This window comes from Anopheles gambiae, chromosome X, assembly GCF_943734735.2.
Source record: "Anopheles gambiae chromosome X, idAnoGambNW_F1_1, whole genome shotgun sequence".
NCBI lineage: Eukaryota > Metazoa > Arthropoda > Insecta > Diptera > Culicidae > Anopheles > Anopheles gambiae.
The window spans coordinates 25,672,397-25,688,048 of NC_064600.1; the positions used below are offsets into that span (position 1 = coordinate 25,672,397).

The 15,652-nt window shown below is 39.0% G+C and overlaps 2 protein-coding genes and 2 long non-coding RNA genes across 16 annotated transcripts; 2 read left to right on the forward strand and 2 right to left on the reverse strand.

Annotated features, from left to right (window-relative positions):
* Positions 1-912: 912 nt before the first annotated feature.
* Positions 913-2,324, reverse strand: LOC1278706 (uncharacterized). Its single transcript, XM_318332.6, has 2 exons — positions 1,709-2,324; positions 913-1,644 (listed from the first exon to the last, which is right to left on the reverse strand). The coding sequence occupies exons 1-2, from the start codon at positions 2,083-2,085 to the stop codon at positions 1,296-1,298; spliced, it is 726 nt and encodes a 241-aa protein (XP_318332.5). The 5' UTR covers positions 2,086-2,324; the 3' UTR covers positions 913-1,295.
* A 1,606-nt stretch (positions 2,325-3,930) lies between these two features.
* Positions 3,931-8,731, forward strand: LOC133392284 (uncharacterized). 13 transcript variants are annotated; one of them, XR_009765613.1, is made up of 9 exons: positions 3,936-4,598; positions 4,704-5,027; positions 5,759-5,803; positions 5,935-6,358; positions 6,428-6,542; positions 6,644-7,485; positions 7,561-7,853; positions 7,959-8,326; positions 8,418-8,731. It is a non-coding gene; the product is annotated as an uncharacterized LOC133392284 (long non-coding RNA). The 13 variants fall into 13 exon arrangements; XR_009765615.1 differs by having other exon boundaries at positions 3,931-4,408; positions 4,547-4,598; positions 4,714-6,358; XR_009765612.1 differs by having other exon boundaries at positions 3,932-4,598; positions 4,704-6,358; positions 7,959-8,010; positions 8,081-8,326.
* A 694-nt stretch (positions 8,732-9,425) lies between these two features.
* On the forward strand, positions 9,426-10,909 carry LOC133393080 (uncharacterized). Its single transcript, XR_009765987.1, has 3 exons — positions 9,426-10,438; positions 10,515-10,714; positions 10,853-10,909. It is a non-coding gene; the product is annotated as an uncharacterized LOC133393080 (long non-coding RNA).
* Positions 10,910-11,702: 793 nt separating this feature from the next.
* On the reverse strand, positions 11,703-15,143 carry LOC133393078 (uncharacterized). Its single transcript, XM_061656410.1, has 4 exons — positions 14,612-15,143; positions 13,422-13,899; positions 13,051-13,358; positions 11,703-12,973 (listed from the first exon to the last, which is right to left on the reverse strand). Exons 1-4 carry the CDS (start codon positions 14,751-14,753, stop codon positions 11,793-11,795), a joined length of 2,109 nt encoding a protein of 702 aa, XP_061512394.1. The 5' UTR covers positions 14,754-15,143; the 3' UTR covers positions 11,703-11,792.
* Positions 15,144-15,652: the final 509 nt, after the last annotated feature.

Genomic DNA, 15,652 nt, shown 5'->3' on the forward strand with positions numbered 1-15,652 from the left:
TTCGAACCACTCCACTAAAGAGGCAGAGAATCCAAGACGAGCAAGCTTCGCCAACAACAAGCAATGATTCACCCGATCAAAGGCAGCCTTAAGGTCGGTATAGATGACATCCATCTGGGCTTCCGAAGCGAATGCAGCATGGCAGTGAGATACAAACTCCACCAAATTGGTGGTCACACTGCGGCGGGGGAAGAACCCGTGTTGGCGTGTTGATATCAGCGAGCGGCAACAGTTCAAGAGCGAGTTCTGGACGACGACTTCAAAAACCTTAGCACCTGCAGGCAAAGTAGTAATGCCACGGTAGTTTTCCACTAAGCTCTTATCCCCCTTTTTATGCACAGGAAACATGTAAGACGATTTCCATGCTGCTGGAAACATACGCTGATTGAGAGAGAGTGTGAAGATACGAGCCAGAGGTTCAGCCAAAACTTCGCTGCATTTGGCAAGAACTGCGGTTGGAATACCATCAGGTCCAGGGTTGTAGGATGGTTTGACCTGCTTGAGCGCCTTTAGCACAGAATCTCTGGAGATGTTTATGTCACGCACATTAACATCGACCGCGTCGGAGGGCACGTTGTTGAGAGCAGTCCGTTTCTGGTAAAAACGCGAAAAAAAATTCACTGTTTTCAGTACACTGATGTACACAAAGGTTATCCGTGTAAAAAAATATTCGACCGCATGTCCTCGGCGCGGACCAGTGTGTTTCGAGAAATGTGCCGCAGATGCAGCATTGCATCCGATGAATTCAGGTATCATCAACGTTTTCAAGCATCATACCGCAGTCTTGGCTTTGGCTAAGACAGATTCGGGAAGGGGTCCCGCGGTCTTGAGATAAAGTGTGAAACCCTGTATTATAGAACCAAACAAAAACAATAACATAAAAAGAAATCAACCAGGATTGTATTCAAACCATTAATTTTTCACCTTTAAATCTATTTTTATTCAATTAGATTTTGAATAAGATGTGAGATAGGGCCATGGGTTCGTGTGAGATGGGGCCATTGCTATCATATCATTGCCAAAAAAATGTGAACAAAAAGTGCTTGGCTCCCATGGAAGCAGATAAAAATGTTGTAGCTCTCACCGTATTGATAGAGTTTTCGTCGATTATGTTGAAACGTTCGGCGAGTTTTGTTTGAGCGTAAAATAGTTATACTTATCAAAATCGGTCGTTAACATGCTTCGTTTAGCGATGTTGAGTTTCAAACCTCGCTTTCATACATGGTGGTTTCATGATGGTGGTTTCATGTGCCAATTAGTTGGTCAACCACTTTTCTTACTAACAGAGAGATGAGTCAATATTCTGTTTTACATTCATCCCCACAGAGATGAGATGGACCCGTGCTTCTTCGAGTCAACCATTCGTCAGAACCATCACAGCAATCACAAATACCATCATTTACTCTACCACTCGATATGAACATATCTTTTCCGCGGCCCGTATTATGTCGCCTTTGAAATTTACAGTAAAACCGTCCTCGGGGGCATGCGCTTGTACTAGGTTCATCGCTTCCATCATCCGGACAATCGCAATAGTCATCGTTAACCCACTCCCAAGGAATTTCTCTTAAAGAGGTAAAGCATCGGAAATTCTTAACGCCTTTATTTACGCTATAACGGTGTAGGTCAACCATTCGAATGCCACTGCAATGAAAAAAATATGATAAAACAAAGAGCAGCTACATTTCTCACATAAATATAAACAAACCGAAAAATGTGTCGTTCAGCATTGCCTATTTTCTTCGGATAAACGAATGAAATTTCTTCCGAAATGTTTGGAATTGAGTTTGTCTTATTCCGTGATTTGTAATTCTGCTCTTGGGTGAGTTTCCCAAATCGGCCTTGGAGGTTATCAACCTCATGTCGTCCATCCAAACTAATCGATGTAATGGGATTCAGTTTAAGCAAATGTGTTTCATGTACGACATGATTTGATTCCAGTGTAAGCAACTGACTAATATACACCAACTGATATATAAAAAATGATATTCCCATCAGAACAACGAGAAACAACGTAAACTTGAGCTTTTGCTTGTACAATGGTTTATGGTAAATATTATCTCTTTTAATCCATGTTTTACGCATTTTTTTTTCTCCTTCTAGACCGACCCATTGGCTTTCGCAACTCACGTTTAACACACTTTACTAATACTTTTTAGAATTGTAATGATATATACATTGTGCACAGATTCGACAATGCATTTACGTCAACTAAACATAATCTCTTTTGGTTAACGTTCAAATAAACATAGAGCGAAAATGGCGCGCGCGGAGACGTCTCGCGCGATAAAAAGTAGCTAAGTTTTGCAAACAGCCCTACCGTGCAACTGACAGCGATTTGCAAGGGCTCGCGAGGGCTCAGACTTAGGGCGGTGGCAACGCTCATCGGATGCGATTTTATCGGAAGAGATTTATATGGGATTTGACAGATAACGTCGGACGTGCGATTTCGTCGTCCGACGTTATCTGTCAAATCCCATATAAAAATTTGACAGGCCGTCCGATAAAATCGCATGCGAAAAAGCGTTGCCACCGCCCTTAATACAAGTTCACAGCCCCAGAAACCTTGCATTAACCGTAGAGTTGGCAACCAGATTTACACACGTAAGTTGGCAACCGGCATACCCGGGTATTCCACTCGTTTTGATGCAAAAAATTAACGATTTTCATAGGTAAACAATGCTTTATATATTTTAATGCTGTAAGCAAGTAGTGCCGACCATATATTCTCTTCTATTTCATTTATTCATTAAGTTTTTTTTTCATTTTATTATAAAAATAACGGTCAAATTGAAATTTGGAATCGCTTGAATTTGACTCGAAAATTGGCACAATACGAAAAGAAGAAGAAGAGAAACGTCATTCTCCATACAAAATGTATGGAATACCCGGGAATGCTGGTTGCCAACTTACGTGGTAAAGTTAAAAAAAAATCAAAATAAAATACTTACAGGCTGTTTAAAATTACAACTTACCCAAGTAGCCTTAAGAAACTCTATTTGATTATTAACAGTTTTTTAAAGCCGTTAAAAATCAAATAGAGTTTCTTAAGAGAATATGACATTTGCCAGCGTTACAGCATAATGACGTATTCCGTTACACTCGTTTTTTTTTATTCTGGTCAATATAACATACAGTGTTTTTCAAATTTTATCTACACTATTTCCAATTTATTCAATATTCGAAAAATCATTTTTCATTATTATTTATATAATAATGCGTATTTATTTTCACACCAAAATATTTGTTTTGTTTAACTGTACGAAAACTATGTGTTTTCTTTTATTCCTCTATTTGAATCTGCGGTTATAATAAAAAAAGAATTTAAGAATAAAAAAAAAATTCATAGTTTTTAAATAATACATGTGAAGAGTTTGATAAAGGGTATGCAATATTTGCAAATGAGAAAAATCTTCATAAAAATATTTATTTTCTTGGGCAAAATAAAATGATCTTGATGACGATAATTTTTGAGACATACTGTACATGGTCACGTACATGGCGCCTCCTTTTCGTATGTCAAAAAGTTCGTCAAGCTTCGTATGTATAGCTTGTGTGTAGATGGCAACAAAACCAAGCGTCTGCGACAATTTCTATCAGCTATTGTTTAATTTGTGTATCATCGTGCGTTTTACAACAGGTCAGTGTATCGATATTACCATTCTCTTCACATGAGCTACATAAGTTTTATATTTCGCAGCATTTTCGATTCGGATAGCGTTTGGACATAATGTTTTCCGTACACGGCAGCAGCTGACCTCCACGATGAAGATTGACGAAATCCGCGTAATGAAAGAAAATTGTGTAATGCGGTTACCAAGTGAAATTGAGTTATTCAATAAACGAATAAATGTTTTATTTATTAATTTATTTCACGAAAATATAAGCACATTAAGCTTAACGAAGACCTTGCATGTCCCTAACGAAAGAGAAAGAAAAATATAGACATCTCTGTCGATTTTTTCGTTAATTTTGATCTTTTTCGTTAAAAACACCGGTTAAATTTTAATATTTAACGAAACATTGACGAAGCAAGGAAAGCGTTACCCGGCAGGCAATTGACGTTTCATACTAGGGCGAGGGGCGTTGAAACGCATGGAAGAGCATGAAGAAACACGGACGAGCGGTGCTGAACTGCAACTGTGTGCGTGCAACAGCACCAAACGGCATGTGACGACGTACAGTGTGTGGATGTGTGTGTGTAATTTTAAGCAGCGAAGATGGATCGAGGTTATGTTTACAAAGTGAAAGAGTTTGATGCAGAAGCGTCTTTGTGATAAAATGTATTTTAGTTGCATATTTTCAGTGTTAAAGTTTGTAATGTGAACTTAAAAGTAATGAACAATGGTGCTGTTCTCTTGTGTGCTGTTGGCGAATATTGAAGCGTTGAAATATTGAAGCTTCATATGTTAGTTTGTTGTGCTTAGTGTGAAGCAAAAATGTGTGCTAAAGTGTTATAAATTAGAAATATTTATACGTATCCGTCTAATGTTCGGTTGTACCCATCTAATTTTCCATATTTTTTGGTGTCCTTATCGTTTACCAGGAGAAAAAGATTGGAGGTTAGTTACGTGCAGCTATTTCGCCTCCGCAGGAAGGTATGTTAATTAAAGTGGTTGTATTTGTAATTTTTCATTACGCTGAAATTAAATAACTAATCGAATAAAATTTTCCGTCAAACATTATGAATAATCGATGTTCAGTTTTCTTCAGGAGTGTTCCAAGCTGTCCGAAGACACACAAATCCAATTCACCTCGTATGCACCCAGCGGATTTCATGCGAAGGATATTGGAAAGCCATCAAAGAAGTGGGCATGATGGTAAGGGAACTTTAATTATTTTTACTTTTAGATTTCTTATCCTTATTTTTGTTTACAACAACCTTGGATCGTCGGCGCGGGCCTTATGGGAACTGCGCGGTCAGAGCAACAACCGGATGAGCATTTCGTTCCAGGTGGAAATTATATCAAGTTTGGGAATTGAAGAGAGTTACGGCACACTGTGAACATCGTTGCAAACAATCGATGGTAACATTTATATATAGCTTATGAATGCATGTGTTTATCTAACTATTCACTAAATCGTTTATTTATTAATTTGAGCATTAGCGCTCCATCGACGTATGTTATTTGTTGTTCTTTTAAGTAAATTGCTCCAATGGAACAGCTTCTCTCGGCCTTTCTCGGGTTTAGTTGCTGTTGCTTGACCGCGACGAGTGACACCAGAGTTTGCTATGGTCGTATTGTCGTCGTGTAATCGTGTTATTGCTGTTAACGCACTTTGTTTATATCTATTAAGATGCAACAGCATTATTTATTTTCCGGAATATCGTTAGCGTTGTTCCTCCTCGGTCAAACGGTTCACAGTGGGCAATAAAGAACAATAAATGATAGGAGCAAAAACGCGATGGCTGTTAGTGATTTGCAAAATGATACCAACAGCCATTTTACATTTTTTATCTTAAACAAGCATTGCCCCTGAAAGCTACTAAAGCAAATGTGTATTACTTACTATGAGCTGTGTGATAGGTACAATAAAAGGTACAATTTTTCATTTAATTTGTAAAATTAGAAAAGAATAGATCAAAGGTGATTGATAAATATAGTATCAATATTACATTGCGATTAATAAAAATGGAAAAGCAATGTGTTTATCAATAAATAATATGTAATGTATGTAATATGTATAAGCAGCAACTATAAATAGGTAGAGCAATTTAACCAAATAAATATATGTTTATTTCTTCCTTCTATGGCAGCTTGTTTTAACATTTCCCTGCATGTTTACTCTTGCCGGTGCATGTGTCAGTTTTCTTTTTAAATATTCTTTATCATATCTACGTCTATTCCCACGTGGTTTGTGGCGATAGACTTAAATAAGCACTGTATTTGGATAGTTACTAAAAGCTATTTTTGTCCTGACGATCCTCCCCAGCTACACCGTGCAAGAAAAGTCCTATCAAACATCACGTTTAAAGCCTTATGCATCCTGTTGTTGGCATCCTGGCTGCTGATATCTGCATCTATTATTTAAGTATAACTGCAAAATGCAAAATCATCTCCAGCTATTTTTGCTAAAAATGTATCAAACTGTTGTTCATTTCCGATTTTTTAAAGTGCTAAACTCTCCGCATTTCTTCTTATACCCTTCATAGGATTCAGTATTGTGGGCTGCTCATTTAAAATCACCACTATCTGTGCGCTGCGTGCATCTATTTTCATTAACAGCATCCGACAACGAAGGCAGCAGCTTCCAGAATACTCTGTAGAAGTAATTGAATGGACTGCTTGATTTGCTCCTGCTGCAGCCTGGTGTTCATCTTCGGTGATCATCATTATTGGCGACGAAGGCAGCACAGGTTCGTACACCGAAAACGTAGCAGAACTCGTAAACGGTTTCTGATCACTTTTCCTGGTTATATTTTCAGGCAAATTTATTACAACAGGACCATTTGCTCGTTCATTTCACCGGCGCTTGTCGATGGCACTTGGCTACCACCGTCAACTATCTTGCCTGGCGGACAGATGTGGCTAGGAACACAGGTAAAAGATTGCTCAGACATAGCAGTACTCGTTGATGGTTTTTTAATATTAACGCTGATCATTTTGGCTTGTACGACTCACAATACAAACAAATCCTCCAGCAGCCGCTATCACCGATGCAGAAGCACTGGTGGGTAAATGTTGTCTTACAATAGCGGTCATCATACCACGCTGATTCTTCGGAGTATGAACTTCGACAAGCGATGCAATCGATGGTACTGCAGATCCCGCCAATGCCTGTTGTCTACCGATCTTCATGCCTGATTCCTGCGGTAGAGCATCAGCAACCGGTACCACTGATGGCGCAGCAGTACTAGTTGACGGTTGCTGTCCATGTTGCTGGCCTAACGGACGGAATGGTGCAGGAACACCAGGTAATGTTGACCGATGATGATTATTATCACCGGCATTCGAGACCAGCGCTGACACTTCATCCGTTACCTTCAGCTGTTCAACAACACGGACTGGCATTCTTTGTTGACTCGCGCTAACCGGCCACTGAAACCACCGAAGGCACTGCACTTGTTGTCGGAAGTTGTCCAACAACACGCACCGGCAATCGGGGACGACGGATGGTACGAGGAATGGCAACCGAAACCATCGATGGCACTGCACTTGTCGTCGGAAGTTGTCCAACAACACGGACTGGTACATCTGACTGACGAAGCTACTTATCACACACCCGCATTTTATGTCCCCATTCTTGGTGTTTCCTGGTTACTCGCCATCGCGCTGTAGTCGGATCATACTGCACCTGTCCTGCTTCGATTAATGCTCCGATTAAGACAAAATTAGAGCACGCGTTCCTATTCCTCATCCTCCGGCACCGTCTGGAGAATGTGGGAGTCACTGCTCTATAAAAACCACCGGACTACCACAAACTGGAAACAGCGGAAAACCCCGTGGGTCACCGGCCACCGTGCTAAATTGAAGCAAAGTTGAAGTAAGTCTGACAGTATCTAAAGTAATAGAAAGAAATTTTGATAAACTGGTTAACAATGTTTATTTTTCATTTCAGCTAATATGCCGTGCGAAAAAGCAAAATAAATATTTCATTTTAATGTTTATTAAGCTACACTGACATTATATTTTTCATCTAAAACGTTTTTGATGTGTTTTTTCTCATCGCGTTTAGGCGTCGTGTATCAGATCGCAACTGCTAATATTTTCGTCGTCTGAGACGGACTGTTATGGAGGTACAAAATCTTCAGTGATGCGTTCACGCATCTACGAGCCGGTAATTTGCGGTATCCAGATCATCGTCGTACTGTTGACTTACCTAAGCTACCGAAATTAGCGACAGTGTAAAATGTAAGAGAAAGACAAATTGACGATTAAAGTAATATAATTAAAATTAATGGTTTACATGGATTGCGCTCCACTAACAATATTTTTCTCTTATATTGTCTATTTCAGCTGTGCTGTGAGAATTACAGTTGGCTCTAACAAATGTCGCCTTTATTCCTTTGTACATACAAGAAACGATCGCGAACGATCAGCATGAAATGCACTTGACTGATATTATTCTTTTTCTTTAGTTTCAGATAAGCCGTTCTCATCAATGCCATATCATGTACGGTCGGTTAGTTACACTTCATAACGAAGGATAATCACATCTGGTTAACGGAATGCTGCCAAAACGATGAAGCTGGCTTAGCCCTCGATGACGACGCAACTCCTGCACGTTCGTCGTCATACTATCATTTCAACTGGAGGCATGTTTGTTTTAGGCGGCTACAACATGTTGTTTGAACATGTTGAATAGAACAAACATGTTGATAATGGTATTGTATTGCATTCTCAACGCTTTATTTGTACGAAATGCAAATAACTTTCTTTACTTATTTTATGTTTTATATTTTAATTTAATTACAGGTGAATGCTGGAACTCCGTGATAACCGTTTTCGTGCGCTGAATAAGGTTTGTATGAAAAATAGTGTATTTTTAGAATATTTTATTTTTCAATAAAGTAACGGTAAATTTGAAATACACTGTGTTGATAAACAACCCGAATGAAAGAAATACACGGATAAACGAATGTAAACAATACACGAAAGAACGGGAGGTCCGTTTCATCCGTACCCCCCCACGCCCAATCATGTCTTCCGTTGGGCGCCTGAGCCATGCACGGTTGGGCGCCCGTTTCTCCTCCTCCGGCGCCGTCAGTTTAGCTGTCAATTGCCTGCCGGGTACGCAGTGTTTTAAGCCCTAGAATTACTGCTGTATGGAAAGCTAAAAGTAATACTTTTAAGCATACTTTTAACGGTTTCTTAACAGGATTGTGCTACTTGGGTATGCACCAAAAAAAAAATTTCAGGAAAATTTCAGGCCAATAAAAGCAGTGAATCAAAAGTTATTGCAGTTTAAAGTTGAAAAAAATACCCGGGTATCCGGTTGCCAACTTAAAGGTTAAAGAGCTTGCGAGCCTAGGCCAGCCAAAAAAGTACCGGACCAAATTTGAATGGCAAAAAAATTTGGTCACACTCACTCGCTCTCTCGGTGGCATCTCTCCTTCTCCGTAGTGCTCAAAAAAATCCACCCCTTTCTTTAATTTGCGCGTGCTATTCCGTCTTTGTAAAGGTTTTATTTGACGGAGAAAAGTACTGTCATTTCTCGATTGTCATTTAGCTGTCAAATTTAGACTTTGGCACAAAAATTCCTCTCGTACGTGTAATAAGGTAAAATAATTGTTCTGTCACCTTTCACATTTATAATTTAATTTATTGATTTTGTTGGCTTTATCCGGAAGAATCGTTCCTTGTTCTCCATTTTTGTTATTTTTATTGGAATTATAGCCGTAAGCCGTATTTGGGTTATGAGTATGTAGCGACCAGAGCGCCATCTGGTGCGCACACCAAGAACTATCGACAAAAATGTTTAACGGGCTAGTTAGGCAGGGACTGCACCAACCCAAGCGAGTGAAAAAGTCACTTTTCGGCTGTGTTTTCGATTGATATTTCGTGCACGATTTGACAAACGAAATAGTGTACGAGATTCAGACTTTTTTCGGCACATACCCAAACGAGTGAAAATGTCACTTTTCGGCTGTTTTTTCGATTGATATTTCGTGCACGATTTGACAAACGAAACAGTGTACGAGATTCAGACTTTTTTCGGCACATAACCACAACAGCGTGCAATGGCATATTTGCTATCTTCATTGCACGTCTAGCGTTACACATTTTGAGGTTAAATAGTTTTTAAATTGTTGGTATTTATATGAATGATACGATACGAAAGAACACAACTGATGCAAACTAAACGTAATACACAAAAAGAAATACACATAACCTGCTTCAACGCTTGGCTTGGAGAGCGAAATGTTACGAATGGAAGAACCACACATACAATCATATATTGCTTGTCAAATTATGAGAGTGTATGAGTTATCGTCCAAAAATTTCCGCTTGGGAACCCGAGCCGCAATGATGGGTGATTTTTGACAGCTCTACGGTGACATCCCCCGAAATGCTATTTCGCGGGGGAACTCAGTGGTACTCAAGTTGAAGCCATCTTGGGCACTCAATTTCCATCATGGCTGCCGCTAGTTAAAAAAAAACGACAGTTGGTATAAAAAAATGCTCTAGTGCAAAAAACATAGTCCTACCCCCCATATTTTTGCACTTTTGCTTTTGTATGTTGCATATGTGCTTTATCTCTTTCACACAAGTAGGCACACATAGGCCCCACCGTGACGTCATATTCACCCCATCAAGCATGACCTGTCTATATGTGCCGACTGTTAATTCTGCATTGTTCTATTCTACCGCATTTGAATTCTGTGAATAGAGGAAATTTTGTTAAGGTATTTTTTTATCAATACATCAATACAGCATACTTACGAAAACTCCACTCCGTACCGGCTTTGTGACTGTCCAGAAGCTTATACGCTCAGGTAAGTTGATGAGATGCTTTCAATCATGTTAGAATCTAATATTAATCAAACGCCAACGTAACAATTATCTTTTTAGGAAAATGGAAAACATTTATCATGATCATCGATATGCAACATTCGCATCACAGCCGATTCTCGAAATGATGGAAATTAGCACCTCCAATCCATCGGATTTATCTGCTCCACCGTCTGTTCCATCGGTCGTCCCCGCTGTTATTCTTGATTCGACATACTTGGCAGTCTCATCGTCACCACCACCCATCTGTGATGTTTCCGGTAAGTTTCTTTTCGATGGATCTATGCCCGGTTCGTCAGCCATACCGGGACAGAAATCCTCTTCCGGACCGTCATTGTTGACCATCCCATCGTCACCGCCACCCATCACTGATGTTCTCGGTACATTTCTTTTCAAAGGATCTATGCCCACTTCGTCAGCCATGCCGGGACAGCCGACCTCTTCCGGACCGTCATCCTCGCCCAGTCTGACGTCTTTAGCTGGTTCATCTTCATCATCCGGCGCGCATAATAATTCACTTGATAAAAAAGTAGACATTCTTATTAAACTATCGAAGCAGACTGCGGCTGAGGTCAAAATTATGTTTAATGCAATGAATCCGAGAGCTGGGACAACCTCACGCAATACAGCCATCACTGCCATTGAAACAAAAGAAGAGTTAGAAGCCTTTAATGCTAACTTAGAGGTTAATACGTATATGGCTGAGATGCTATGCTCGCTTTTGTATGCAATTGATCATATAAAATATGTTAAAGAAAGACTTGACAAAATAATAGATCTATTGTTTACTAGGGAATTTCTTTCAAAATGTAGTTGGTCAGGGATTGGTCGTCCCAATCAAAAAGTCGCATTTGCTGCGTTTGAAAATGTATTCGTATTAATCAAATTTGCAGGAGGAAACAAATTTCTTCAATTGAATGACGACTACGTGAAGAAGATTTTAGTGAGTAAAATGGATCATGGGAAGGGAAGAAATGAAACAAAAACGTAGAAGCTTAGAATATTATAAGTAAATTTGTAAAGATTCACAGAAATATAAAAAATGTAAACAATTATTAATCAATGAAATCAATTAATACATTTATTTATGAACCAAATTTAGTAACATATAAAAAGTTCCTCCATCCCTATTAGTTTATAATTGTGAAGCAATACATCTGCATTCTTCAATTATAATCCAGCTAGCACCACGAGGAGGTTGGGATAGGAGTTAAAGATACGCATGAAGTATCTTAGCATTTGCTAGCCAGCTGAAAAAGAAAAATAATACAAACAAAATTTTAAATATTGAAAAAAGCTCCTCTTTGCCTATTTCTATTGCACTATCTAACTAGCTCGCTACTCTTGAAACGTGTGCGTTAAAGGACTAAAATGAAAAGATACTCCTCCATCTAACGATATCGCTACAAACTTACATTTAACATCCCTAACATTTATCCTAACTATTTCAGATGATAACTCATCTACGCTAGCTATGTAATTAAATATTACTTCTGAACTACATGGATACGTGAAAGCTGCCCTTTTCCTTAAAATCTGGTGCCCCTCAATAACGAACGTTCCTGATAATTCGGTTGCCCTGATGTATCGAACTATTTCATTATTTCTTGTTAAAAACCATGCGTTTCTATTTCCCTGTCTTAAAACAAAATCTGACCTCACGTGTAAAATTGCCTCTTCCTGTCTTAATTTTATATATGGATAAGTTAATTTTGTTTTCTGTGTACTTGTTTCAATTCTACTAAGTTCGCCTATCCTACCTACGACTTGGCTCAAGCAATTATTCCCTGTCCTGACAAATCTTTTAATTTGCTGATATTTGTTTTCGGCTGGGAACGTTGAAATTGTTGGAAGGGGTCCGATATTTTCTACATCTTCTTGTACATGCAATAGAGTATGAACATTATAAGTCATAAACTTACGGTCGTAAATTGAACTAAATTCTGAAACAAATTGGTCTAATAATGACCCTGCGTACTTCCAATAGTCTTGATAAATTTTAGAGGAAAACATTGTAATACCTACAACCAACAGTTTAAAATGGTGATATGCCCTGTCACTTATTCTGCCTTTTAGAAGAGGAACGTTGATGTGATGTAGGAACGTTCGGTATTCGGACGCCTTCCAAAATTTTAAACATTTAAGGGACCTTACTGCTCTCTGAAATTCTGCTGGTAATTTAATTTGAACTAGAAGCCCTGAAATTTCATCCTGCTCATCTAAATTCCATTTCTCGTTTATAAAACATCCTGTCGTAAAACCTATCACTAATTTCCTCAACACTCCATAATATACTAAATGTAAATCGTCCGAAGTAGGTAGTCTTAATACTATGTTTAAGTGTTTAATATCTAACAACGGCGATGGGCGTATCTGATGTCCTATGGAGTAATCTCCATTTCTAAATTCTTCGTTTGTTCGTGCTTCTGCTGTTCCCTCGAAGATCATCCTTCCCATGTAGCTTCTACCCAAAATTTTGCATTTATGGCATCCTTGTATGCCATTGTGGTTTTTGACACCTAAAATCGATGGAATACAATGTTAATGTGTTAGATATCTTTCCTTTTCATGAAATCGTACAATCGTGAATACTTACATTTGATGAACGCTCTAGCAGGGGCGTCTGCAAGTATCGCTCTTAGTGAGATGGAAATACGTTTTCCATTTATAACTACTCCGTTGTCCTGGACATCATTTATTTCTGTTACCAGACGGCGCAGATAATCCTCTGCATTATCCGGTTTAGAAGTTCCACAAAATATTCCAATAGTCATTATTGGAACATTGGGAATACCATGCAGCTGCATCAAAATGGGCCAGAACTGGGTAGTTCCGCTATTATGCAGAGGAATACCATCCATAGAAATATTCAATTCAAATGAATCTACAGGAGGCGGAGTAGTGCTGAAATAAACAAAACCATTAATGGCTAGTAAAATAAGGTAACAGTTGAATTGATGTTACTACCGAAACTGTTCTTGCAGAGATTTATCTATTCCTTTGTACCACATTTGTCCACCAGCCAAATTTTCAATTTCTTTTCCCACGCCTACAGGAGTCTTCAGAAATGTCCTGGAATCTTTAGGAACATAAAAATCAGTTGTTTTTAGTATTGCTTCTAAGAAATCATTAATAGCGGCATGCGTGATTTGATGTTTCAGAGCCCACAATCGCATCGTTTCAACAAATACTTGATTCTTGTGGGCTCTATCAAATTCACTATACTCATCCTGATCTTCAATGTCGCTTTCGTCCGACATTTGGTGGCAGTTGTGACCGTCCTCTTCTTCTTCCAACCATTCAACAAATTGTTCCTCATCATGGGAGTCATTCAACACATCAGGTTGAGATATGCAAAGGCGGTAGATACGGACGTCCTCATCATCTTCCAACCATTCAATTGATGGATCTTCATCAAAGCATACGCTTGATATATCCGGTTGACCTGTGTAAAGTAAACGCAATAAAATAAATATAATAAAATTTGATATATTAATTAGGTCAAGGTTTAAAAAAATATCCGAAAATTCACCCTTATATTAAGAAATTCTACTTGAATGGCTCTAATCAGACCTTCTAATTATCTGGCGAATTTTAAATTTCAGTCATGTAACAACTAAGTAGGAGAAAAGCAGGGAGGATGCTCATTTTGGTTACTTGTTTGTGCCTCTTTTATGTCAGCGGTGGGGGAAGGGTCTGAGAGGCTAAATTAATTCAAGAGGATATCATCACGCATAGGGTGCCTCTTTGATGACGGCAGCAGCTTACACTAAAATAAATTAACATACTTTCTCCGAGGTCTCCTTATTCTATTTGGCGAAACGTCCTACGCGGACATACCGGGCTTTTCAGGTTCTCGAGACTTATTCACTACCAAGCAATCGGATTGTGAGTCCGTGGGATGGGGGGTCAAATGAGGCTTAAAATCACGACGGGCATGTTGTTAAGTTATGCAGGCTGACGATCGTCCCCGTGACCCCTAAATTCCCCTTGGAAAGCATTGAGCATCGTTCTAAAAAAGTAGTTTTCTCTATTGGTTGGTGGATTGCACCGTCCCACACACTACACATTTGTGCAATTAACTATCGTATGATAGCTTGCACAATTCACTACTTTCACTGCACTATATTAAAAACTATAGCACCAAATGTACTCACCATGAACTTCCTGGCTTGAAGTCGATATAGAAGCTGTTGCTAAATTGTTTTCTGCTTCCCATTCCTGTTCCAAACGCGTCCATATTGCTTTGCCGGTTGTATATTTTTTCCGAATGGTATGTACTTGTTGGGCCTTATCCATGATGATAATAACCTAAAAATAAACAAATAAAACAAAATTGTGCCGCAAAATCACGAATTGTGCTTGCAACGCAAAGAAAATTGGTTTGTATTTCTTTATTGGTCAAATAAAGAAGGGTTTTCAATGCGTTTTTGGCAGTAATGCGTGCTGATGCGTTAAGAGTGATTATAAAAATCGGTTTGTTTTGGCGCTTTTCTATTTTGTTTACTTTTTCTCACGTCACATACGAATTTGGCAACCATTTTTCCACCCCGCATCCAGGCGCTTCATACGTCTCGGCCTGTTGTCTGCCAAAATGACATTCGAAGCAGGCTCATGTGCTATCTCTTTCCCTCATTTCCTTCAGAAGTCGCTCAGCTCTGCGGCTCGGGAAGGTGGATTAAAAATATCAGGTGGTGGATTAGGGCCTTTGGGGGGTCGCCATAGTTGAGGGACTTTACGTCATTTTAGAACCGTTTACCATTGGTTTAACCTGGTTAACCTCTCCATCGCTTGGAGAAGAGCTTTCTCATTTCCTCTGTACTGTTGTATGGTTTCGCATTGAAGTTATGCATCGCTAGAACTAGAACGGCGATACGATTGTTTAAATACTAAACTCCAATGGAAACCACCAGCGCTGAAGCAAGTGAGATTTAAGTAATGGTCGTTGGTGTTGATACCCACGTATCTGACCACACGACCGACCATTCATATAGATTTTTGCTCAGAAAGTTAGAAGGCTATATAGGTCACGATAAGATGAAACTTGTTGAAACACATTGCGAGAAAAGGATAGCAATATAATGATGAGTTGTAATACGCCATCTATTGATCAAACCAATGAAGCTGTGGAGCTTTCATTTTTTTTTTCTATGGATTTCAATTTTCCAGTCGTTTAAGCTTAATCTGTGGCGCTTGGG

Bases quoted from the DNA above. Each gene is read 5' to 3' on its own strand.
- LOC1278706 (XM_318332.6), bottom strand. From the start codon at position 2,085: ATGCGTAAAACATGGATTAAAAGAGATAATATTTACCATAAACCATTG. The intron at 1,645-1,708 runs GTTTGTTTATAT...TTTTCATTGCAG, and splicing joins GCTGAACGACACATTTTTCG to TGGCATTCGAATGGTTGACC.
- LOC133393078 (XM_061656410.1), bottom strand. From the start codon at position 14,753: ATGGATAAGGCCCAACAAGTACATACCATTCGGAAAAAATATACAACC. The intron at 13,900-14,611 runs GTGAGTACATTT...TACTTTACACAG, and splicing joins TTCAAGCCAGGAAGTTCATG to GTCAACCGGATATATCAAGC. The intron at 13,359-13,421 runs GTAGTAACATCA...TGTTTATTTCAG, and splicing joins TCTCTGCAAGAACAGTTTCG to CACTACTCCGCCTCCTGTAG.